A 25,296-nucleotide genomic window follows, 5' to 3' on the forward strand; every position below is an offset into this window, starting at 1 on the left:
GCAATATGAAAGGAGTGCGATTATGGGCATACTTTTATTTATAAGGTGATGCCACGTCCTTGAACAACTGCAGAGGCACCATTCACATACATTCTGATGGTCACTGCAGTCCATGAGAATGAATACTTAACGAAAAAAGATCAAGATGCGCTTCTTGGGTCTTCAGGCTACATAAATTTCACAGGAAAGCGTTTTGCAATTGAGAAAGGTTCACTCGGGACTGGTTATTAAATAAGACCATTTCACTTCTAGTGAAAAACCGGCGGGAAAAGACCAACTATTTAAAAAGGAGCTAGTAAACGCGTCTACGCACAGTTTGCCAACTACGGGACACCGTGGAAAATCCCCGCCAGGATAGCCGCGGTGCCTGCTGGGAGCTGTAGTGCAGCCATCGCTTTTCGTGAGGAGACCTGGGCCCCGCGAGACTTCGTTTCCCGGCAGGCCGCGCGCCAAGGCTGCCGGCGGGACGGGAGCTGCCGCGCTGGCTGAGAGTGACCCTGTCAGTTTTGGTTCTTGTGGTGGCGATGGCCTCGTTCGTGACGGAAGTCCTGGCACACTCCGGGAGGCTGGAGAAGGAGGATCTGGGCACTCGGATCAGTCGCCTGACCCAGCGGGTGGAAGAAATCAAGGTGAAGCCGGAGCAGCGGGCGGCTGACTGTAAAGGGACGGAGGGAGGAACGAGAGTGGGTGCAAGTATGTGGGATGAGAAGGGGGCTTAGAGGGGAGCCCAGACTGGGACTGGGACTGCGGAGCCGAGGAGGCTGGGACGGTGGGAAGAGGCGGTGGCTGGGGCAGTATTGGGAGTGGGGTTAGGCTGGGGAGGTATGGGATAGGGGGACGAGGGGAGGGCGGTGGAGACCGGCGGAGCAGGGAATTTGGGACTGGAAGCCCGAGGCGTCTAGGGAGCGGGGGATAGCAGCTGGATAGAAATGAGGGCAGGGTCACCCCACCCCTCTTCGGTGTGTAGTTTCCTCCTCTGTATGATTCGTGGATGAATGTGATAGCTTTGGGAGGATTGTACCGTTCTCCTCCCTGAATTTTTGTCATTACAAACGTATCAGTACTTTATTAAACTCAACTCTCTTCACCCCCAGGCCTTTGAGACTATGCCGAGTGTTATAAAACACGTGACTAGCACTTCTTTGGACCTTGCTGTCTTGGAATTGATACAAAAACAGAAGGCACCTGACCACACGGAGTTTCACTTCGTGCTACTGTCATTACCTTACATTTGTTATTTGCCACATCTTTGTTGCTTTCTTAAACATCTTAAAAAGACGTGTACCCTGTGGATTTAAGAGAGCAAGTTTGGCACTGAACCATAAAGGCACAAAAATGGTTTTATTTTACCAAAATGATTTCCTAAGTGTTAAGTATTCACGTCACTGGCATCTCCTGGAATATGGCTTTAGGATTTTTCATTGCTTTTTTATATGATGGAAAGAAGACCAACTGTTAAGCTACAGGCTCCTCCCCGTTCTGGAACTAACTTGCCTTTCTCCGGTTTATTTTCCCATCCAGACAGATGAGAATTACTTTCTATTCTCCAAGCAGACCCACTTTTTCCCTAGTTGCCAGATTTTGTTTATGTTGCCATCTCTCCATCTTTTACCTGTTAGTAGTTCTACTCATTCTTCAAGTTCCATCTCAAATGTCGTTTCGTGTATGAAAAATATCCCCATTTACCCTCAGGCAGAGGTGCTCTGTCTCTCAGCTGTGCTTCTGGAGTACCTGAACTCTTGTTATATTGTATTTCTGTGTTCTGATTACTTAAGTGTATCCTATCTTTCCTACCTAAAAGGAATTTATTTGGGACAAGCATAATTTCCTTGGTTCAGTTTAAAGAATGCCTGCAGTGCAGGAGACACAGGAAACATGGGTTCGATCCCTGGATTGTGAAGCTCCCCTGGAGGACGAAATGGCAACTCACCCCAGTATTCTTGCCAGAAAAATCCCATGGACAGAAGAGCCTGGTGGTGTATGCTCTGTGGGGTTCAGAAGAGTCAGACATGACTGAGCAACTGAGCATGCATGCAAGCATCGTTTATTCTTGTCTCCCAAACATTGACTAATTCAGTGAAAAATATTCAATAATTTATTAAATTATTTTGCGTTAAAGGAAATAATGGAACTCAGATCAACTTAGGTTTTAAGATTGTGTGTGCTCAGTCGCTTTGTTGTGTCCGACTCCATAGCCCCATGGACTGTAGCCTGCTAGGCTCCTTTGTCTAGGGAATTCTCCAGGTGAGAATACTAGAGCAGGTTGCCATTTCCTACTCTAGGGGATCTTCCCAACCTAGGGATTGAACCTGCGTCTCTTGTGTCCCCTGCATTGGCAGGAGGATCTTTTACCACTAGTGCCACCTGGGAAGCCTGAATTATTTAAGATTAGGTCTTGCAATTTTATAAGCAAGAAAATAGAAATTCATAAATCAATTGAGGTATACAGATTATGGTCTTAATTTATTCATTTACTTTTTTTCCTATTAGATATATGATTAAAATTAGTGACTATAGTCTGAACTGGTTTGATTCAAAATGAGAATTTCTGGCTCTGCCTTTCTCTTTTTCAGTGTTTGTACAATTCTTGGGCACTGTTGGTCATTGTCTTCTTGTATCCTTGTGTTATGGGACTCTTAACGGTAGGAGAAATGTTTTTTCAGAGAAACCCATTGGCTTGGAAGGGAAAGTGAATGGGTATGAGTAACTGGGCAAAAAGGCCCTGACTTGGAAGATCCCTAACAGAAGACGAGCTATGTATTTTAAGAGTTCCCTACTCATGTCATTGTAACTTTTCTCTTGTATAATAGGGCGAGGTGTGCAGTATGATCAGCAAGAAGTATAGCGAATTCCTACCTAGCATGCAGAGCGCACAGGACCTGGTTACCCAAGTGGATAAGCTATCTGATGACATTGGCTTGCTGAAATCTAGGATAGAGACTGAGGTAAGAACAGTTTGTTATGTGGGATGGGTTTGTAGGGAGAAAGTTCAGCTTCCTGATTCCAAGGACAACTCAGTTTACAATTTTTTTTTAATCTTCATTTAAAAAAAAAAATAAAACTTATTTATTTGACTGCACCAGGTCTTAATTATGGCATGTGGGATCTAGTTCCCTGACCAAGGATTGAACCCTGGCCCCCTGCATTGGTCCTCTTAGCCACTGCAGGGAAGTCCACCAGGGAAACCACCACCAGGGAAGTCCTTAATACAAATTTTAAAGACCTCACTTTCCTTATTAGTGAATGGAAGTTGAATTAGATGACCTTAAGGTAACTTCCAGTTTTAAAATACAAATGTTTTCCAAAACTATAAACAATTTCTTTTTTATGGTAAAAAATTTTAAGCTATGCTAATAATGTCTTGCATCTTAGTTCACTTTATAAATTAAAAATATAGCCTCAAGATTTTAATGTCTTCATAATAAAAACAGATAAAGCATATAAGTGAATCATTTGGCCTTGTCTCTTATCATCTCCTACTTTAAAATGCTTGTATCTCTTAACGGCATGCATTCTCTTATTTCTGCAGCTGGCCTCAACGTATTAAAGCTTCAGCACAATCTTTGTCTTTTGGCTTTCTTGTGGAAAATTGACTTGGATTGCCAGTCACAACCACTGTACTTCCTGTCATAAAGCCACTTTCCTTGGACACGCAGGGAATCTCTGCCCATCTTATACTGTGTCACTTTATACTTTATGGGGCTAGTGCTTACTGTACTTCCTATGGAAAGTCTGGCAGTTTTTAAGAATGTTCACCTTGTTTGCCAGAGTACTGTCATCACAAAGGAGTAAGCCAGTGTTGAAACAGGAATATCCACTTCATAATTTAAAAGTTGCTTTTCATGTATATTATCTCACCAGGATTTTTCCCTTACAGTTTTCTTTTAGGAAAAATAAGCCGTTGAAAAAAATCAAGTTGATATTAGAGGTTTAAACTGAATAGGTGTCTTGTACATCTGTTTCTAAATTTTCACTCAGGGTGCGTTGATATCCAAAATCAAGATGTTGAGATATTCTCAAGGTCCTAAAGGAAAGAAAGACATCTTCTCTGTGTGACAGTTCCTAAAGAAGGAAAGGGAACAGATGTGTTTTTAAAAGTTCTGTATAAAACTTGAATTGCAAGTGGGGAAACCACTAGCTATTTGGAAAATCTATTTAATACTGACTTTACCTGTCATTCTGGTTAGAGGTTTTAATAAAAATAAATCCATTACTCTGCAACTCTGGCACAGTTCAAATAATATATTCAAAGGGTATTTGTCAGACAAATAAGTCAGTAGTGCAATTACTAGACTGTGTTATTAGAAATGAAGTATCTGGAACAAGAAAGTAATGGACTATGTACGTTTTCCTGGCCAGATTATGACTGGACAAGATTTATTCAGTTCTGATTGTTGTATTTTTAAAGATGACTGGTCTTGATGAGAGGGTCCAGACCTGACCACCATACCATCTGAAGAACGGGAAGAAACTGGGGGTATTTAGCTGTGAGAAACACTTTCAATATTTGGAGTCTTACCATTTGAGAGAAAGATTCAAATGTATGGCTAGAGAGGGGGAATTCGATTCAATAGGTGGTCTAAAGGGTTTATTCAGTCATTTGATATATTTACTGAGCATCTGTAAATTGCCAGATAATATGGTAGTTGGTGAACTAGTTTTTTATTTCAAAATGTGAATCTCATGCCTGCTATAGAGGAATAAAATAATGTGATACACATTAAATAGGAATAATTCAGTTAAAGAGAGGAGATGTTGCTAAAGATGTCTTCCTGTACGAATTGGGGTCCAAACCAAAGTCTGAAGTGATAGGTAATTAAGCAAAAGAAGAAGGAGAAATGTTTAGGCAGGCACAGGGGACAGCATGGTGGAAACGTGGAGGTAGTGGAGAGACACCACTTTTGGAAAGCTGCACGTATTCCATATGACAGATGATGACAGATATTGATAGAATGTGGTGGGAGGGGCCATGAGATGAGATTAAAAAGGTAAGCCAGAACCATGTGTATCAGTTTAAGTAGTAAGGATTTTCTTGATTGCCCTGTAGAAGCTGTAGAGGAGTTTTAAGTAGGGGAGTGATGTCAGATTTGAATTTTAGGAATCCCATTCTGCTTGCAGTCTGAAGAAAAGACTTGAGGGAAAAGAGACTGGGAAATGAGAAGGCAGCTGAAGCATCAGGTGGCAGTTAAAGTAATCAGGCAAAACAGGCTGTGACCTTCACCACAGTCAGTGGCAATAGGCATAGAGAAAAGTGGATGAATCCTGGGGACTTTCAAAAGATATAGGATCTTTGGGAGTTGCTGATGTGAGGAATCAAAGATGGAGGAGTCACTGGTAACTGTGGAACTAGGTTATTGATGTGCCATCCATTGAAACAGGGAATCTGGAGGAGGAGGAGGTTTTGGTTGAGTTTAAATATGGGCTGCCTGTATGAGATCCAAATGAAGCTGCACAGTTGGCTTGTATGAAGATGGAGGCTAGACTATTGTAAAGAAAGATGGGGCAGGGCCAGAAACTTGAAATGCAATGGCTCAAACAAGATACATATTTTTTTAATCATGGTCTCCAGGCTAGCAGGCTGATTCTACAACCCAGGGCCTGGCTGTTCTAGTGCATTCTGAGTCAAGAACTGTGGCGGATAGTCTGTTCCCTGCAATAGTAGCCAGTGGATGAATGTTTTTGCACAGCACCCTGAGCCCCAGTTTCTACAGGGCAGTGTGGTGGGCTGCATGATAGAAGAAAACTCCTGAGCTTAGACAGCATAAACATCTTCTAATGGGTAGTAAGCATGCTGGATTTTTGTCATGAAGGGAAATACTATTTCTGTTTTTCAAATGTTTGTTTACTACACAAACATTTTTGAAAAGATAGTTCAGAACAAAAGACAGTCCATTGCTTCACTTGCAAGATGGTGCTGAAGTGTGAGAAAATCCTAAAAAATGGTCTTCCAACAGTCTGTAGAGCAGTGGAACTGGCAGCATTTGGTGGTTTGGTAGGCACAGAGTATCTCAGACCCCATCTCAGGCCTACTGAATTTGAGGCTGCATTTTAATAAGATTCACCAAGCAATATGTATATATGCATGTTATAGTTTGAAAAACACTGCATTAGAATTTTGCTGTTTTTGTGGTTGCAGTTGGTCTCTCCCCATGTCCAGTGATATCTGGAGGTTCAGAGAAAATAGAGGGCATAGAGAAGATGCATCTATTTTCTTAAGACCCAGATTTGGAAATGGTAGACATCACTTCTGCTTATATACCACCGGTGGGATCTTAGTCACATGGTCACAACTGACTGAGAGGGACAGTGAAAACAGATAGTGTAGTTGGGTAGCCACATTCTGTTCCTATGAGAGAGTGGATTTTAGAGGATAGTTTGCATATCACCCCCTCCATATACATACTTGGATTTTAGGAAAATGGTGTGGACTTGAGAGAGCCACACTTAGAAATTGAAACTATGAGAATGGAGAGAGAATATAGAGCAGGGTTTTTCAATCTAGGCACTGTTGAATGCCTAGATTGGGGCTGGATATTATTCTTTGTTGTGGGGGGCGCTCCCGTACATTGTAAGATGTTTAGATGTTGAGTATCCCTGGCTCTGCTCACTAGATGCCAGTAGAACTTGCTGATTTGTGACAAGCCAAAATGTCTCTAGACATTGCCAAATGTCCCTGGATGGGGGTGAGCAAAAAATGTTTGATTTTTTGAGAACCATTGGTTCAGAGTAATAAGAGGGCCAGGGAGAAAGGATTATCAGTATGTGTGAAGTGATCAGAGGGAAAATGAAGGTCCCAAAAGAAAATGAAAAGAAATGGCCAAAGAACCAGGAGAAAAATGAGTAGAAATTGGTGTCATAGATCTAAGGAAAGGAGAATAACAGTGTACTGACAAATGGTTAAGTACTGGTGATACATGCTTTAGACATAGCAACAAGGATTTGATTGATATTTTTTTCTTAAAGATGGGGGAATTTTTAACATTTAAATCTGATGGGAGGAGCCATCCTCTAGTAGATATTAAATCAGTATGTAATTCATGAATGAAGAATGAATTGGTAAGAAGTAAAAGATAGAGAAAAGAGGAAGTAATTGATAGTGCGAAGTCCCTGAAAAGGTAGGACAGAATAGGAGGTGGATCCTCACTTAACCTAAGAAAACCTTCCTATTGGTTAGAACTGTTCAACTCTAGAGTGAATTATCACTTGGCCATGGGGACACCCTTCTAGTAATCCAGGTGGGTGAGTTCTGTGATGTGAGGTAACTGCTTAAACTAAAACTCATTGCTGACAAGAGGATACTATGTTGATGACAATGGGTGTTTCTGCATAAGACAAGGATTTGGGCCATTTGGACCACTTCAGGTCTCTTCCTACTACATTCTATGATTTTTATTCCATTCTTAACCAGCATTTAAATTTAATCATGAGTTATATTCAGCTAATAAGGCTTATTGATTATAATGAGTGTTTTATTTCTTAGGTATAGTATAGCTAAAAAGTACTTGTCTTTGGTATTGTGAATTAGGTCCGCCGGGATCTTCATGTATCAACTGCTGAATTTACAGACTTGAAGCAGCAGCTGGAAAGAGACTCAGTAGTCCTCTGTTTGCTTAGACAGCTACAAGAGGTCAGTAAATTCAAACCAAACTTTAGCACTTTGGTGGTGAGAAAGTTGTTTTTTTTTTTTTTTTTTTCCAGTTGGTCTTATCGTTTAATGAGTATCCCTTGACTATGTGCTATTTTTTTCATATTTTAAAAACAAGCAAGCGGACAGACTTGAAATAATAAGATGTATCAGATAAAATACCTAATAACTATACTTATCTTTTCAGTTTTCTACTGCTATTGAGGAATATAATTGTGCATTGGCAGGAAAGAAGTATATTTCTGCTGCTCAGCATCTAGAAGAGGTATTAAACACTTTCTCTAAAGCATGAACAAGTAATGCTACTCTTGTTTTAAGTAAATTCTGTGTCACATGTATTCCTTACTGTTATACAAATATGTTCGAATTTTCTAGAGTACAGATGAAATGTTTAACAGTGATTCCATTTCACTGCCAGGCCCAGAAATGCTTGAAGTTGTTAAAATCCAGAAAATGCTTTGACTTAAAAATACTGAAATCTCTCAGCATGGAGCTGACAATACAGAAACAGAATATACTTTATCACCTTGGAGAGGAGTGGCAGAAGCTGATTGTATGGAAGTTCCCACCATCGAAAGGTGATGCTGACCTCAGTGAACTGCTTTGCTTAATCTGCCTGAGCCAGTTTGGCTTCTGAATGTATTCCAAATATTTTATATTGGGAGAGAAGAAGGCTTCATTTATTAATCTCCCAATTCTGTATTGAGTTCTCATTTAAGCAGATATGCTGTTGGGACCAAAATGCTTGTTAATTTCTTCACACTTCTCTTTCTGTCCCTTTCGCTAGGAAGGAGCAGAGAAGGGGGGAGATGATTGGGAGGGGTCCGTGAGGTGAGGGTATGCTAGAGGAGGTGGAAGCACTTCTCCGTTGTAGAGTGTGCTCATTCCCAGAGCCCTCATCCCAACAGTTTATCTTTTCTAAAAAGCTTGAAGAAACTGTTCGACCTTTCTCTCTCTTGCTAAGGAAGACAGGGGATTGATGGGATAGGAGTTGGACCCGATTTTTTCAGTCCTTGGGGAAAATCGGTGACAGAATCATGAGAAATGGGATAACTCTGGCCCTGGTTTTTATTTATACTACTTGGCTCTCAGCCCCTCTGCCCACCTCTGGGTGTGAACCCTCTTTGATATCTTGTTTATACAAAGTATAATCTCTGAGGGTATATTGAAAGACATGCCATTAAATCCAGTATATTTTCCAACATTTAATCTTGAAATTTAGTCTGTTTCAGAGGAAACCTCAGAGTCTCCCCTTTCTTCCTTCCCCTTATCCACTTTGGCCTTCAAATACAGTGTATATGTATGTATGTACATAGACACTCCGCCCCCTCACACACACCCCATGTGTATTTTCAAGGAAGTCATCCAGAAGTTTTCGATTCTATTTCCAAGCAGGTTATAAAATTAAGAGAAGATGGCAGTTCTTTGTTGTAACACACCCTTCTTGTTAAACTTGTTTGGCAGGCTGTTCTCTTTCCTTCATAAGAGGGAACATAGAAGACGAGGCCTTAACTGAAACTAGGATCTCACTTTTTATTCTTTGCCTTCATTCAGTCATTCAATATATTTTTTATTGTTGAGGTATTGTTGATTTACAGTGGTATGTTAATTTCCTCTGGACAGCAAAGTGATGCAGTTATACATACATATATACACACACACACACACACACACACACATTTTAAAATTTTCTTTTCTGTTATGATTTATCATAGGATATTGGATATAGTTCCCTGTGCTATACAGTAGGACTTTGTTGTTTATCTGTTCTCAACACATATTTAATATGCAGTTATTGTAGGTACATCATCTTTTGCACTCAGTTTGATTCTTTGAGCATACCAAAAGAAGTAATTTCTTGTTTTAAAGTGATGCCAAGGATTTGTATGCAGTAATTCGTACTTGCTTGCATTAGAAGTGTCTTGTACTAAAACCACGTTTTTAGGACTCTTGGTAGACCGTGGGCTCTCAGGAATAGAAATGGGAACATCTTGTATTGCTGAGACAGCTGATATTTTTTTCCCTTCTCCATAGATATCAGCAACTTGGAATCTTGCCTGCAAACAGAGCTTCATTTATGCACCGAACAATCTCAAAAAGAAGAGAAGAACCCCGTGCCACCAATCAGTTCTGTCCTCTTGGCATTTTCTCTTCTTGGAGAGTTACATACCAAGCTTAAGTCATTTGGTAAGCCATCCTACTTTGTTTCATTTACATGACATTTTCAGAAAGTCCAATGTTAAAGGACTGACAGGAAAAATTAGCAAATATTCTCTGAATGATATTGATGATGGATCATAAAGTTTGGCTTCATGATTCATTAAACAGAATTGTTATAAATATTACCCTTTTCATTAAGGGCTTAGATCCTTTCCTTTTTTTCTTTTCTCTCTCTTTTTTTCCTCAAACTAGCTGCTGGTGTTTTTTTATTTTTTAATAATTTAAATAAAAATCTGTAGACAATCTGGGAAACTTCAGTGGGAAAACTTGCAGTGCATATGGGTGTTATGTAATGTCATGGTACATGTTTTTTGTTGTTAGGCTCAAAGATCTTTTGTTTTTTCTCAAGTGTCTTCAAGTGATTTTTTCTTTATGAGTGTTGATATAACTTTCAGGTCAGATGCTGCTGAAGTATATCCTTAAGCCTCTGGCATCTTGCCCATCCCTTCTTGCCGTGATAGAAAGCCAGCCTAACATCACCATCATTCGTTTTGAATCTGTGATGACTGACTTGGAACATCCATCGCCATCTGAAGTTTTTGCCAAGATCAGACTGGTACTGGAAGTGGTCCAGAAACAACTTCTAGGTGTGTATTCCCAGGGCCATGCCTTCATATTTTGGAAAAGTTGATGTGGTATTTGAAAGTAAATATTATTTTAAAAAGTGGACAAAAATGTCGCCATTCTGAGTGAATGGAGGATGGAGGTGAGTAAATTATGTCTTGGGGAAAAAGTAGTTACCTTTCTGTTTCTTGCTCTCTTTTGCTTTCCTTCTCTGCCTAGTGTTGACAGGTAAGGTCATCAGTGGTACCCCGTATTCTTTGTTTGTAATATATAGTTGGATTTTGGAATGCATTTCTCTCATGGGACTTCTAGGGACATCATATTTTGGGACTTTTGGTTAATTATAGGAAAAGCAGAAATGAACTAAGTGCTGTTTTATGTATTTCAGTGGGAAAATCCCCATCAACCTAGTTGATATGAACAAACTGGGTTTAACGTGGGACATGAATTTCATTCCAACTCAGCCTACTGGTTAGACCTTTATATATTCACCCTTGAAACAACCAGTTTCTGTTGCTTGAATCATTTTTTGGCTGTCACACTATTAAAAGTAAAATTTCTTCTTTTTTTATTATAATACTGTCATTTTAGTCTATTTGACTTACCTTCTTTTTGCTTTTCTCAGTTGTCTTATTGAATAGTCAAATTAAGCACTCTTGCTGTGGAAAAAATGAAAAAAAGAAATGCTGCTATTGTTTGTAAGCCTTCCTGGCAGTCACATAATTTATTTATATATAAAGACTTTATTATTTTTTATTAAAGTATAGTTTATTTACAGTGTTGTGCCAATCTCTGCTGTATAGCAAAGTGACTCAGTTGAATACATATAGACATTCTTTATTTATATATAAATAATTTAAAGCAAAGAATTCATTCTAGTTCTGATAGCAAAGAATAAAACATTTCAAGACTTGGATGAACTGCAAAAATCCAAGGTAGTTTTCTTCTTGTTCGTTTACTTAGGGAGATAATGTAACAAAGAGTCCAAGGATTGGAAGGAACTAGAAAGATAATCAATGCAGATATCTCTGAGGCTTGACTCTACTCTGTAACACTCCCATCAACTGGTCACAACAAGCCTGAGCAGCTTTTGAGAGTCTGTCCTACCTCTGTGCAGCTCTGAGTACTGTCAAGTTTTTGTTTGTTTTTTTTTCCAAAATTGTGTCTCTTTTCTGTATTAAATACTCTTGCCAAAATGCCCTTTTTGGAAATTAAATCTTTAGGGCAGTTGTTTAAAAAATATGTTCAAAATATATTGCGCTGTAATATCTGCTTTACTGATGCTGTTTCTACTCTGTGGAGCTGTATAGAAGTCTAATTCTTTGAAATTGGTCTTTGAAATTCTTTCCAGTCTCTGTTATTATGTCCCCTACGTCTTACCACCATCTTTACTTTTTTTAAGATGAAATAATGTTAGATCTTCTTATCTTCAGTGATCTTCTGCGGATATATTCCATTTCTTCCACAGTCCTTTTTATTACAGTATGGTGTTGAAAACAGAACAAAGTATTCTAGATATAGCCTGAACCAATTCAGATTCATACGGAAGGATTATTCACTCCTTCGGTCTCAGTTTCAGGTTTCTGTTAGAACAGCCAAAGGCTGTTATTACACAGGTAACTTACTGAGCTTGATGTAAATGAAAATCCCACATCATACTCAGTGCAGATGGCTGCTTTCCTGTCTTACACTTGACTTTTTACAGTTAACATTGATCTTTGTTAGATTTTACATGATAAAATTTTGCAGTGAGTTAACTCCCCTTTCTACTTCATGTTGAATGCATATTTGATAATCATGTTTACTTGTAGCTTGTCAGTGATGGTACTGTTAGCCTAGGATAGGGCTAGATTGGAGGGTGCTCTAGGAGCACACTGAAATGTCTTTTCAGGTTGACATTGGTCCTTTAAGTGCTCAATCCACTGTGTTTGTAAGTTTTCTTTGTACCTAGGATATTCAGAGCAGAAGACAACTAACTCACTGTTGCTGGGTTCTCTTCTCATCTCTTTAATATCTTTCAGTCAATATTCCTTCCTTCATACTTAGTTTCTCTTCTTTGCATCAGCAATAACACCTAAAACAATGTTAACAAATATTAATGTCTGTGCACATTCCTGACTTAAAACTGATTTTAATGGAAATAAATGGGGCTTTTTTTTTTTTTAATGGTTTATTCTTCCCCTAAATATAACCTGAGGATCATACTTTGTAGCCTTAGTTCTTTTTGGAGTCTTCTACTTTCTTTGCATTTTAGTTATTCTGAAACTTCATAAAGGTTTTTACCTTCTCTCTTATGTTTGTCTTTGGTTATATGCTCCTTTCATCTTTTAAATATGTGTTTTTTACTTCTAAGTTTTCTTTATTACTAAGCATCATTGTACCAAAAACAAAAGAATTTTTAAAAAGAGGATAAAAAATTCTTTTGGAAATAATTTGGCAAAATATATAAAAACTCTTAAAATGTTTGTATTTTTAAACCAAGATTTCAACTTCTAGGAATCTGCCCAGAAGAAATAATCTTAAATATATGAAACCATTAAAAAAAAAAAAAAAGCCCCATTTATTTCCATTAAAATCAGTTTTAAGTCAGGAATGCACACTGGCATTAATATTTGTTAACATTGTTTTAGGTGTTATTGCTGATGCAAAGAAGAGAAAATAAGTATGAATATTAAAGAGAAGAATTTACTTGTAAATGATGTGATTGGATACCTAAAAACCCAAAAGACTACTAAAACTTTTATAATTAATAAGAAATTTACTAAGTTGTCTAGGTACAGTATAAATCTATAAAAATCAGATTTATTCTCTCTAGCAACAATCAGTTATAAAACATAAAGGTATCTTATTTACAATGGCAACATAATCTATTAAATTCTTAAAGATAAATTTAATAGGAATAATATATGTAAAGGAAAGCATAGAACTTATTGAGGGCTTAAAGGGAAGGGAGGCTATCATGGATTAGAAGACAATCTCAAAAAGTTGTCAACTCATTCCAAAATAACATATAAACTTAATACTTTCCAATCAGTTGCTTGTTATATATTTTTTGAATTGGACAAATGAATTACTCTAGAGCTTACATCAAAAAATATGAGCCTTGCCAGTAAAGATTTGAAAAGTACTAGTTGGAGAATTTTATAATTAAAACTGTGTTTTTGACATAAGCTCAGTGGAATGAAAAAGAGTCCAGAAGTAGACCCAGGAAATAAAAAAAAGAGAATTTACCGTTTGATCAGTCACAGTTGAGTTTAGCGGGACAGACCGTTTATTAAATAATTGTGTTAGCAAAACTGGCTATGTGGAAGGAGACAAAGTTAGATTCCTGCTTCGTACTTCAGAGATACATTCCAGATGGATTAAAGCCTTATATGCAAAAAGTAGAACAAAAAAGTGTTGGAAGAAAATTCACAAGAATACTTAAATATTATCAGGAAGCTCCAAATACATAAAGGAAATGATTGACAAATTCGACTGTGTATAAATGTCAAATTCTATGATGGTGAACAGTACCATAAACAAAGATTATATTATACTGGGAGAAAATACCTGTAGTGTGTTTGACAGACAAGGAGTTGATTTTTAGATTTTTTTCCAAAGAAAGCGAGAACATAGTAACAGAAAAAGGGTAACAAATATGAATAGGTAATTTATGGAAGAAAAGGTTCAAATTATTAATAAAAATAAAAATATGTGTTGCTTAATCTCCCTAATAGTGGAATGGAAATCACACCATCAGAGTAGAAATTTCCACCCTTAAGGTTGACAAAATTCAGAGATATGTGTAAGACACTTTTGGTAAGAAAATGGAAAGGTAGGCTCCATCATTGCTTTTGTGAGTGTTTTTTAGCAAGTAATCTGAGGCACTATAGTTATGCTAAGATATTCATCCCTTTGACCCAGGTAGCCCACTTTTTAATTCCTTACAGATGTCATATCAACAGTATGTATGTTTGCATATGTAAGTACTGTATGTACTTGCATACTGGAATGGGTATCATCTGAAGAATGGTTGTATAACTTACAGTTGAGCCATAGTATGGAGTACTATGCAGCTATTAAAAAGAAGTAGAGCTAGATACCTCAGAGATGGCCACCATCTATTTTTAAGGGATAAAAAGTTAAGTGTAAAATCTATGGCATGAACCCATTTTATAAAAATGAAAGTGTAGCCCCCTATTTGAGTATTATATTAGTTTGCTAGGGCTTCCATAACAAAATACCACAGGCTGTGTGACTTAAAAAGCAGAAATTTATTTTCTGTTTTGGAGGCTGGAAGTCCAAGATCAAAGTGTCAGTAGATTTGGTTTCTCCTGAGCCCTCTCTCCTTGCTTAGCAGACAGTCTTCTTACTGCCCTCACATGGCCTTTCCTCTCTGTATGCTCATCCCTGATGTCTTTCCTTTTCTTAGAGGAACACTAGTCATAGTGGATTAAGGGCAGGGCTCCACCCTTATGACCTATTTAAAGGTGAGTCCTGTCTCCAAATGCAGTTACACTGGGGACTAGGGCTTCAACATATGAATTGTAGGGGACACAGTTTGATCTATATCAAGTGTGTATATTATAAATGTAAGGGAGGAAGAATACAAACCAAACTCTTAACATTGGTTACTTGGGCACAGAGAGACAGACAAACTTATGGATATGGAGAGGGAAAATTACCCTTTTTCTTTAGAAATGTTAGTGGTGTTGATTTTCTAGAAAGTATAAGTTACTAAAATTTACTGAGAAGTAGAGACTCTGAACATACAAAAAGTTGTAGAAGAAATTTGAAAGGTTTTTAAAGATTTCCTATTTAAAAGGTCACCATTAGGCACATAAAGTTTATGGCTAAATTCTAGGTACCCTTTAAATTACACACAATCCTTTTTGATAATCAAGCTCTTTTGGTCAATAGAAAAGGATAGATAAGTATCCTGATTAATTTTTTAAAAACAAGCATAAATTTGATATCAAAATGTACACACAGAGAAAACATATAATGATTTTATCAAGTCATTTTATCACTAGCTAAATTTACAAGCTCAGTTCAGTTTAGTTGAGCTGCTCAGTTGTATCTAACTCTGTGACCCCATGGACTGCAGCACGCCAGGCTCCCCTGTCCATCACCAACTCTCAGAGCTTAGTCAAACTCATGTCCATCGCATCAGTGATGCCATCCAACCATCTCATCCTCTGTCATCCCCTTCTCCTGTCTTCAGTCTTTCCCAGCATCAGGGTCTTTTCCATGAGCTCAGTTCAGTTCAGTTGCTCAGTCGTGTCCAACTCTTTGTGACCCCATGAATTGCAGCACGCCAGGCCTCCCTGTCCATCACCAACTCCTGGAGTTCACTCAAACTCAAGTCCATCGAGTCGGTGATGCCATCCAGCCATCCCATCCTGTCGTCCCCTTCTCCTCCTGCCGCCAACCCCTCCCAGCATCAGAGTCTTTTCCAATGAGTCAACTCTTCGCATGAGATGGCCAAAGTACTGGAGTTTCAGCTTTAGCATCATTCCTTCCAAAGAACACCCAGGACTGATCTCCTTTAGAATGGACTGGTTGGATCTCCTTGCAGTCCAAGGGACTCTCAAGAGTCTTCTCCAACACCACAGATCAAAAGCATCAATTCTTCGGCGCTCAGCTTTCTTCACAGTCCAACTCTCACATCCATACATGACCACTGGAAAATTCATAGCCTTGACTAGACAGACCTTTGTTGGCAAAGTAATGTCTCTGCTTTTGAATATGCTATCTAGGTTGGTCATAACTTTCCTTCCAAGGAGTAAGCGCCTTTTAATCTCATGGCTGCAGTCACCATCTGCAGTGATTTTGGAGCTCCCCAAAATAAAGTCAGCCACTGTTTCCACTGTTTCCCCATCTGTCTCCCATGAAGTGATGGGACCAGATACCATGATCTTCGTTTTCTGAATGTTGAGCTTTAAGCCAACTTCTTCATGCTCTTTTTTCACTTTCATCAAGAGGCTTTTTAGTTCCTCTTCACTTTCTGCCATAAGGGTGGTGTCATCTGCATATCTAAGGTTATTGATATTTCTCCCAGCAATCTTGATTCCAGCTTGTGCTTCTTCCAGCCCAGCGTGTCTGATGATGTACTCTAAATATAAGTTAAGTAAGCAGGGTGACAGATCCCATTAAAATCACATTTTTGGTTGGACATTTAATTGTGATTTCAGGCGACTAATTTTGTCAATTCTTTTTTGAGAGGAAGCTTGACAAATTCCTAATATATTTGCTGAAAATGTTTCCTAATATTGTCTGCTTTATCATCTTAAAATGCTTTTTGCATAGCAAAATTTTGCCTTGCTTTGTTTTAGCAAGTTGCACTGCCATTTGTTGTAAAATTCGTGGAATATTTTCTCCCAGTCTCTTTTTTCCTTTACTGTTTCTAGCAGTTCCTCCAACTTTTGCATCTTCATTTGATTCTGCATCAATAGTATATTTTAGTTTTAAATTTGAAGCTTTGTTTATAGTTATTTTCTTAAATGAGAAAAATATATCATAATGAAAATAATAAGCACTTCAATTTAACTGCTTTTTTCAGTTTATATAGTTATCACTGTAACCTGTGCTGTATGCACAGAATATTCAAGTGCACACATTACAGTGTTACATTGATGCATAGGAAAACAAAGTCATTGGAGTGGAATGAATCTCTTTACTCTGACTACATCGGAAATGTGTTTATATGAAATACTAGAAGTAATATACGTGCCTGAAATCAACACTACAGTACACATACGTGATGCTGTGGTTAAAGTGAGACATGGTCTTATCAAAGCAACAAAATTGTGTTTAACAGAAAAGTATTTTACACTACTTCCTTTGTTTTGTTTTTTTTGAGTTTAAAATTTTTATTCAAAAAATGTATAGAGATCCCATGTACCCTTCACCCAGTTTTCCCCAATGTTAGCATCTTGTGTAACCATAGTATAGGATCAAAACCAGGAAATGGACTGTGGTACAATTCACAGAGCTTATTCCGATTTCTCCAGTTTTCCTTGCACTCATTTGTGTGTGTGAATAGTTCTGTGCAATTTTATGACCTGTGTAGATTCATGTACCTACCACTACGATCAAGCTACAAAACCAGCCGATCACCACAAGGCTGCCTTATGCTACCCATTATAACCACACACCTTTGCTTCCAGTTGTTGAAATTACTTAAAATTAAAAAAAATTGAGTTCGTCAGTCACACTAGCCCCATGTCATGTGCTCAGTACCAAAATGTGGCTGATTGCCATCATATCAAACAGTGCAGGCCTAGACTTGTGATATTATAAGATAGCTCAAGGCTTTGAGGTAGTATGGTCACTTTCTTTTAAGGTTCTCTTATACTATTTAGTTAATTAATAATGAAAGTCACACAGTCGTGTCCAGTTCTTTGCGACTCCATGGCCTATACGGTCCCTGGAATTCTCCAGGCCAGAATACTGGAGTGGGTAGCCTTTTCCTTCTCCAGGGGGTCTTCCCAACCCAGGGATTGAACCCAGGTCTTCCACATTGCAGGTGAATTCTTTACCAGCTGAGCCACGAGGGAAGCAGTTAATTAATTAACTTCCTCAAAATGTGTTAGAAAAAGCCACCATAAAATATACCATGGAAGGTATATTGAAGTATTCTGTTTGACAGACTAGATATTACATGATAATGTAAGGTATTTATTGATATTTTGCTTAGAATAAACACTCTGATCCTTTGCAGAGATGAAAAAGTATGTTTATTTATTATTGGAGAGATGGGATTTTATTCTAAACTAGTTTCAACTTGGTGTGCAGAACTTCTGAGTGCTTGTCATATAATCAGATCCGTGGATTAGCAGTGGATGATTATAATGTAGATAGCTTACTACCTAATTGTTACAGAGAACAGGCAGGCAGTCTTACACTGCAGATGATTCATCTGAGCAGTGAAAATGCAATAATAATTGTGTGTCATGATTTTCCCACATAGTTAGTTGAAGTAGGGTAGAATTACTTGTGCTGTTTTCTTCCCTGTCATCTTAAAAGTGAAGAGTTCTAGAAAAGTAGGGAATTTGAGAATATATCTGGTATGTGAATAGCTTCTTGTTTAAAACTTTTTCTTTTGATTTCAGATTTACCTCTTGATGCTGACCTAGAAAATTTAAAGACATCTAAGATCACATTGGCTGAGATGCTTGGTGACATAATCTGGGAGGACCTATCTGAGTGCCTTATTAAAGATTGTTTGGTTTATTCTATCCCGACAAATAGCAGCAAGTTACAGCAGTATGAAGAGGTAAGAGCAGAAGTGTCACTGAAGGTTTGGGGAGACCACAGGTTCTTGTCACTGTCCTTTGTTTATCTTAGAGATCGTTTGTTCTTTAAGAAAATTATTCATAAGGTGTGGATGCAAATTCCCTATAACTTCATTTCTCTTCTGGCTTGCTGCCTTTTGATTGGGAAGTATGCTTTCTTATTCAGTATTAATATGTTTTCATTAGGTACTTTTGAAAAACAATTGTTTTTATATTTGTATCAGGTCTAGTAAGTACTAGGTGATACTTTACTTTTTGGCTTCTTTCTAGTGTTTCCTCAAACACTAAAATAAGTACAGAAGTCCCCCTCTTATGTTTGGGGTATGTTCTAAGACCCTCCATGAAGACGTGAACCTGTGGTTAGTATTGAACTGTAGATGTATGTGAAGTGTTTTTTCTATACTAATGGGCAGGTAGTGTATATAACACAGATATGCTGTACAAAAGGATGATTCATATCCCGTGGGTAAAACACAGCAGGACAGGGCGATATTTCATTACGCTACTCAGAACAGCGCACAATTTAAAACTTAGGAATTGTTTGTTTCTGAAATTTTTCATTTAGTATTTTCAGACCATAGCTGACTGTGGGTAACTGAAACTGAGGATAAGGGGGGGGATTACTGTATATTTACTAAAAAATTTGTTGCACTTATACTAAGCAGAGTCAGAAACTCCTAATGAAGATGCTCTTCCTGATGAGTTTAAAGGTGTAATATTTTCTGCCTAGTAGTGGATGGTCTGTTCTAAAACTTAACCATCTGCTCCTTATTCTTTTCTGTACATTGGATTTGAAATTTTAATATTGAAAAGGAATATATGTATATAATTCTTTACTTTTCTTTCTTTTCCTTGCATTTCTTTCTTAGATCATACAATCCACTGAAGAATTTGAAAATGCCTTAAAGGAGATGAGGTTTTTAAAAGGAGATACTACTGATTTGCTGAAATATGCCCGTAATATCAATTCTCATTTTGCTAACAAGAAGTGTCAGGATGTGATCGTTGCGGCTAGAAACCTAATGACCTCTGAAATTCACAACACTGTGAAGGTATGGGGGGGATGGTTATAGTTTATTACATTGAGTTAGGAAGCAGCTGATTTTTGAGATGATTGTGGTAGAGTGGAAGAGCACGTGACATTTGCTGAGGTCATTGAGGTGAGTTATTAATTTTCTTAAACACTAGTTTTCTCATTTTGAAAGGGGTCCTAAGATCTCCCTCTTTCATAGGGTATTGTGGGATACTGATAAGATAACACACATAAAAGCATTGTATAAATTGAGAAAGTATACGTGAATTTAATGGATTACTGTTGTTGAAATCATAGAGTATATCAACCTATAGTTTTCTTGACTTTATCACTTGAATTTTTAGTACGCAATTTTGTGACAGGTACTGTTATATCCAGAGATTATATCCTGTTGTGAAAATGTTGACTTATTGCTTAGGCTAATAGAGGTGCTAGTTTTGAAGTTAATAAAAGGAAACAAAAAGATACGATCTTTGATGATATAAACAATTATCTGTAAAATCCATGGACAAATTATAATTTGCATTGAGAGTAATTTACTCCGTTGACCTTAGATAATTCTGTGTATTTTTTCTGTTTTTTAAAAAAATATCTTGCATATATAAAATAATATTTAGCAAATATAAGTGTTATTTAGATTAAAAGACGACATAGACTAAACTAATCCCTTAGAAAATTCCTCAGCCGCTTTTCTGTGACCACTGAGAGGACCATGCTTCTCTCCCCTCTGTGCTTTCTGCATGCCCCTTTCTCCTGGGGTTACCCTGTTGTAGTGTCCGCTTCAGTAAAATATTTAATTAGCCATTTGAGCTCCACAGATATTAACACATTTTGGTATAATCTGGGGATGTGAGGGGAACTGAAATGCACTCAGTACTGGGAACTGGGCCTCAGGGTTTTACATGAAAGTCAGTTATGTCACTCTCATGCACAAAGCCCCGTGGCTTCCTGTCTCATTCAGAGAAGGACCCAGTCGGCTTACCGTGGCCTGCAAGGCCCAGGGTGATGGGTCCCCTATTGCTGCTCTGACTGCATCTCCTGCGGCATTCCCCTTCAGTCACTCTCTTCATTTGCCAGGACGGCTTGGCTACAGAACTCTGAAACCTCTTTCCCCCTCTGCTTGGAATATTGCTATAGACTTGCTCCCTTTCCTGATCACTATTTTACTTTTTTAAAAAAATTCATTCTTTTAAAAAATATTCCTTTGGCTGCGCCGCTCAGCATGTGGGATCTTAGTTCCCCAGCCAGGGATCAAACACACGCCCCACCCTTGCGTTGGAAGTACAGAGTCTTAACCACTGGACCACCAGGGAAGTTACCTGACCACTGTTAAAATTGTAACCTCCCCCTATTTCTTTTTTTTTTAATTATTTATATATTAATTTTTATTTTTGCCTGTGCTAGGTCTTCTTTGCTGTGTGGGCTTTTCTCTGGTTGCAGTGAGCGGGGACTGCTCTCTACTTATAGTGTGCGGGCTTCTCACTGCAGTGGCTTCTGTTGTTTCAGACCATAGGCTCTAGGCCTGCAGGCTTCATAGTTGTGGCTCCCAGGCTCTAGAGTCCAGACTCAATTCTTGTGGTGCATAGGGTTAGTTGCTCTGCAGCATGTGGGATCTTTGTGGATCAGGGATCGAACCCGTGTCTCCTGCATTGGCAGGCAGATTCTTTACCACTGAGAGTCACTCAGTTGTATCTGACTCTGTGTGACCCCATAAACTATAGCTCGCGGGGCTCCTCTGTCCATGGAATTCTTCAGACAAGAATACTGGATTGGGTAGCCATTCCCTTCTCCAAGTGATCTTCCTGACCGAGGGATTGAACCAGGGTCTCCTATGTTGTGGGCAGATTCTTTACCATCGGAGCCATCGGGGAAGCCTCCCCCTATTTCTTGTACTCTTTCCTTGCTTTGATTTTCTTCCCTGACAGCTCATTTGGTAAAGAATCTGCCTGCAATACAGGAGACTCAGGTTTGATTCCTGGATTGGGAATATTCTCTAGAGAAAGGATAGGCTACCCACTCCAGTATTCTTGGGCTTCTCATGTGGCTCACCTGGTAACAAATCCACCTGTAATGCGGGAGACCTGGCTTTGATGCCTGGGTTGGGAAGATCCCCTGGAGAAAGGAAAGGCTACACACTCCAGTATTCTGGCCTGGAGAATTCCATGGACTGTATAGCCCGAGGGGTCCCAAAGAGTCCGTCAGATATGACTGAATGACTTTCATTTCATGTTACTTATTGTCAATAAATATTTTGTCTGAATTACTGTTTTTCCCTGCTAGCAAACACGCTCTATGTGGGGAGGGTTGGTTTCTCTTTTTCCAGTGTGTTTTGTTCTTTGCTGTTTTGTTTACTGTTGTACCTCTAGCATCAAGAATGTACCTGGTGCCCACTACTGTGTATTAGTGCTCAGTCAATATTTGGTGAATTAATATGTATCCCAAGAGCTCGTCCTAACTCCTTGTTATAAATGAGAGTGTTACTAGGTTGCTTTGTGGCTCTGGGCTAAACCTTTCAGCCTTGTTGGACCTCAGTTTCCTTGTATGTAACATGACAGAATTGAACTAGATAATCTCTGAGCTCCCTATTCAACTAGTTCTGACATTCTGTAAGACTGTACTTTCCTCCCAAATATCCAGATCCTAATGATGGCACTTCCTCTAGATCAGAGTTTCCCAGCAATGCCACCGTTGACATTTGGGACCAGGTAATTCTTTGCTCTGGGGCCTGTCCTGTAGGATGTTCAATAGCACCGCTAGCCTCTACCCTCTCGATGCCAGTGGCACCTCCCCTGGGTGTGATATTTGTATTCTCATTGAAACGTTATAACAGCCCTACAAAATAGATGTTATTGTACAAATTTTATATATAGATGGCAAGTCTGATGACTTTAATGTTTTTTTGAGACTTGAAAAAAACTTAAACTTTTTCTATCAGAAATTTTCCATAGAGGTCCAGTATGTGCTGAGCAGAGCAGCTCTTCTTGAGGTAGGAACCTGCCGCTTCCACCTGCTTAATCTCCCCCCAACTTTTTTTTTTGGCTCCTGAGGCATCTTTGATAAGCGAGATTTGAAAACCATTGTTTTAATGCAATTTATTCATATTGCAATGAGAAAATTGAGGTCAAGAGAGGTTAAATGACTTTGTGTAAAGTTAGGGTAGAAAATATCACTGATGTTTCCAGACTAGAGGCCTAGTATTCTTTCCTTTGTGTGTGTGTGCTCTTGCGCTTTAGTCGTGTCCGACTCTTTGCGACCCTGTGGAGCCTTCTTTGTCTGTGGGATTCTCCAGGCAAGAATACTGGAGTGGGTTCCCATGCCCTCCTCCAGGGGGTCTTCATAGCCCAGGAATCAAACCACTGCCTCCTGCATTGCAGGCCATATTCTTTACTGCTGAGCCACCAGGGAAGCCCCGTTCTTCTCTTTATTTTTCACCAAATCTGGGAATTCTCATTCAGTGTAAATGGAGGGAAGGTTTTTGGATTTTGTTTGGAATTTTGTTTTTAAGAGCAGCATAAGCTAGCTTGAATGTGTTGTTTCTTTGGCTAAGCCGAGACATGTTTCTGATGGGAAATAACTTAATGACAGTGGAACACAAAGTCATACTGGTGTGCGTTAGTGCAACAGTCTAATCTGAGAAAGAGGACTTTTTGAAGGTCCTTTCATTTACCTAAAGTCTTGGGTCAGTTTCACAGCTTTGTTGTTTTCCACCAAGAGTAAGAATGCAGAGTGAAGAGAACGGCCCAGTAAAGGGTATTGCTTATTCCTTATGGCATCCTTTCACCCAAGGTTGAGCAGTCATTGAAGTACTGCCACGTTCACTCATATCTTGTAATTATTCTGTGGATCCACAACTTCATTGTGATGGAAGCGGTCAGTATCTCATTCCTGACCATCTGCATGCATCTGGATTATTCTGAGGACGATGCGTTTTCTGTGTTTGACTCTTAGATCACTCCTGCTTCTCAGATAAGTGTGCCAGACTTACTTCGTCCTAATGAGGACGACAAGCTACAAGTACAGGAAGTATCCACCGCTCAGTGCAATGAAGTGGCGAATTTAGAGCCTGAGAATACATTGGACCAACATTCCTTTTCTTTGCCCACATGTCGCATCAGTGAATCTGTGAAGAAATTAATGGAACTTGCCTATCAGACTTTACTGGAAGCAACAACCAGCAGTGATCAATGGTATGAGTTCTGAGTTATCTGAAAATGGCAATGACTTGGTTAAATGTATATCTAAACTAGACATTTCTTAAGAAAATTAACTGGAATTCTTTGGGTTTTCTTATCCTATTAATATTTTTTCCCTAAAGAATCAGTATAGCACACAGATATGTATTAGTAATTAACTTTTACTTATAACAACATATAGTCTTACAGCAAAGTATGAGAAATAAAATCATATATGTGGATGGACAAATGGATTTGACATTAAAAATTGTTAATCACTTTTTAACAAAAACCTCTTTAATTTTTTACTTTCAACTTTTTATTTGACTTGAATGGTATTACATGAGAAAGCTCTTGTGAAGAACATAGAATGCTCCCTTGGAAATAATTAATACTCAGATGTTAATTAGCATTGGTGGTGGTGGTCATAGTGATAGTTGTACCACCTGCTTCAGCATGCTCTGGCTCTTTAGCCTAACATTCATTTTATCTTTTGAAATCTAGTTCCTAATTAATTTATATTTTAAATACTAATTTTAAGCAGTAATAGTTTGTTGGGCAGCCAAAGGTAGACGGAAAAGAATGAAATGCACCAAAGTTCTAATTTCTCCCTTTCCAGAAGATTTCTTCTAATCAACATTATATTCAAGATACCTAAACTCGATCCCACATACTTCCATATTTGAATCTCTTTTTGTTTAATAGGCTCCTTCCCCTACTCCTGAACCAGACTGAGGAGACGACAGTAGGCTGTAGCCCAAGTTGATCATAGAGTGGGTTTTCCAAAGCCTCTTTAGTTTGAATCTGTGTATCATAGTTTTTTATTTCACATTCTCATAGGAAAACAGTTTCAGTTAGAGCTTGACTTAATCAAATTGCGTCTTCCATGGGGCTTCTGAAGTTTTAATCCCCATGTATAAACAAACCCCTTTATTCTGTTCCAGAAAGAACATGCATTCTAAAATACTTCCATGACTTCAATGAATCATTATATTCATAAGTCTGTCTGGTTTTAAATATAAGGAGGAAGAAAAATGTAATACATGTGAAGGGAGTTATGTACTCTTTTGGCAGAATAAGAGCTTCCCTTTGGCTCAGCTGGTAAAGAATCTGCCTGCAGTGTGGGAGACCTGGTTTCGATCCCTGGGTTGGGAAGATCCCCTGGAGAAGGGAAAGGCTACCCACTCCAGTATACTGGCCTGGAAAATTCCATGGACTGTATAGTGCATGGGGTCACAAGAGTCGGACACTGAGTGACTTTCCCTTTTACTTGGCAGAATAAATACAGGAGTGAATAGGGCTTCCTAGGTGGCCCAGTGGTAAAGAATCCACTTACCAATGCATAAGACACAGGAGACGCCGGTTTGATCCCTGGGTCTAGAA

The 25,296-nt window shown here is 38.6% G+C and overlaps 1 protein-coding gene and 1 pseudogene across 2 annotated transcripts in view; one reads left to right on the top strand and one right to left on the bottom strand.

The window, feature by feature from the left end:
- The first annotated feature begins 438 nt into the window (after window positions 1–438).
- Window positions 439–25,296, top strand: part of ZW10 (zw10 kinetochore protein) — a 35,178-nt gene continuing 10,320 nt past the window's right edge. The window contains exons 1-10 of one of the 2 annotated variants that reach the window (XM_027563701.1): window positions 439–629; window positions 2,811–2,945; window positions 7,526–7,627; window positions 7,833–7,910; window positions 8,064–8,223; window positions 9,680–9,832; window positions 10,261–10,452; window positions 18,526–18,689; window positions 19,578–19,760; window positions 23,690–23,928. In XM_027563701.1, coding sequence (XP_027419502.1) covers window positions 525–629; window positions 2,811–2,945; window positions 7,526–7,627; window positions 7,833–7,910; window positions 8,064–8,223; window positions 9,680–9,832; window positions 10,261–10,452; window positions 18,526–18,689; window positions 19,578–19,760; window positions 23,690–23,928 — 1,511 coding nt within the window. In that variant the 5' untranslated portion in view covers window positions 439–524. The remainder of the gene's footprint in view (window positions 630–2,810; window positions 2,946–7,525; window positions 7,628–7,832; window positions 7,911–8,063; window positions 8,224–9,679; window positions 9,833–10,260; window positions 10,453–18,525; window positions 18,690–19,577; window positions 19,761–23,689; window positions 23,929–25,296) is intronic. The other variant, XM_027563700.1, reaches the window with a different exon arrangement.
- LOC113905967 lies at window positions 3,132–4,448 on the bottom strand (annotated as a pseudogene).

Source organism: Bos indicus x Bos taurus, chromosome 15 (genome assembly GCF_003369695.1).
Source record: "Bos indicus x Bos taurus breed Angus x Brahman F1 hybrid chromosome 15, Bos_hybrid_MaternalHap_v2.0, whole genome shotgun sequence".
NCBI classification, from domain to species: domain Eukaryota; kingdom Metazoa; phylum Chordata; class Mammalia; order Artiodactyla; family Bovidae; genus Bos; species Bos indicus x Bos taurus.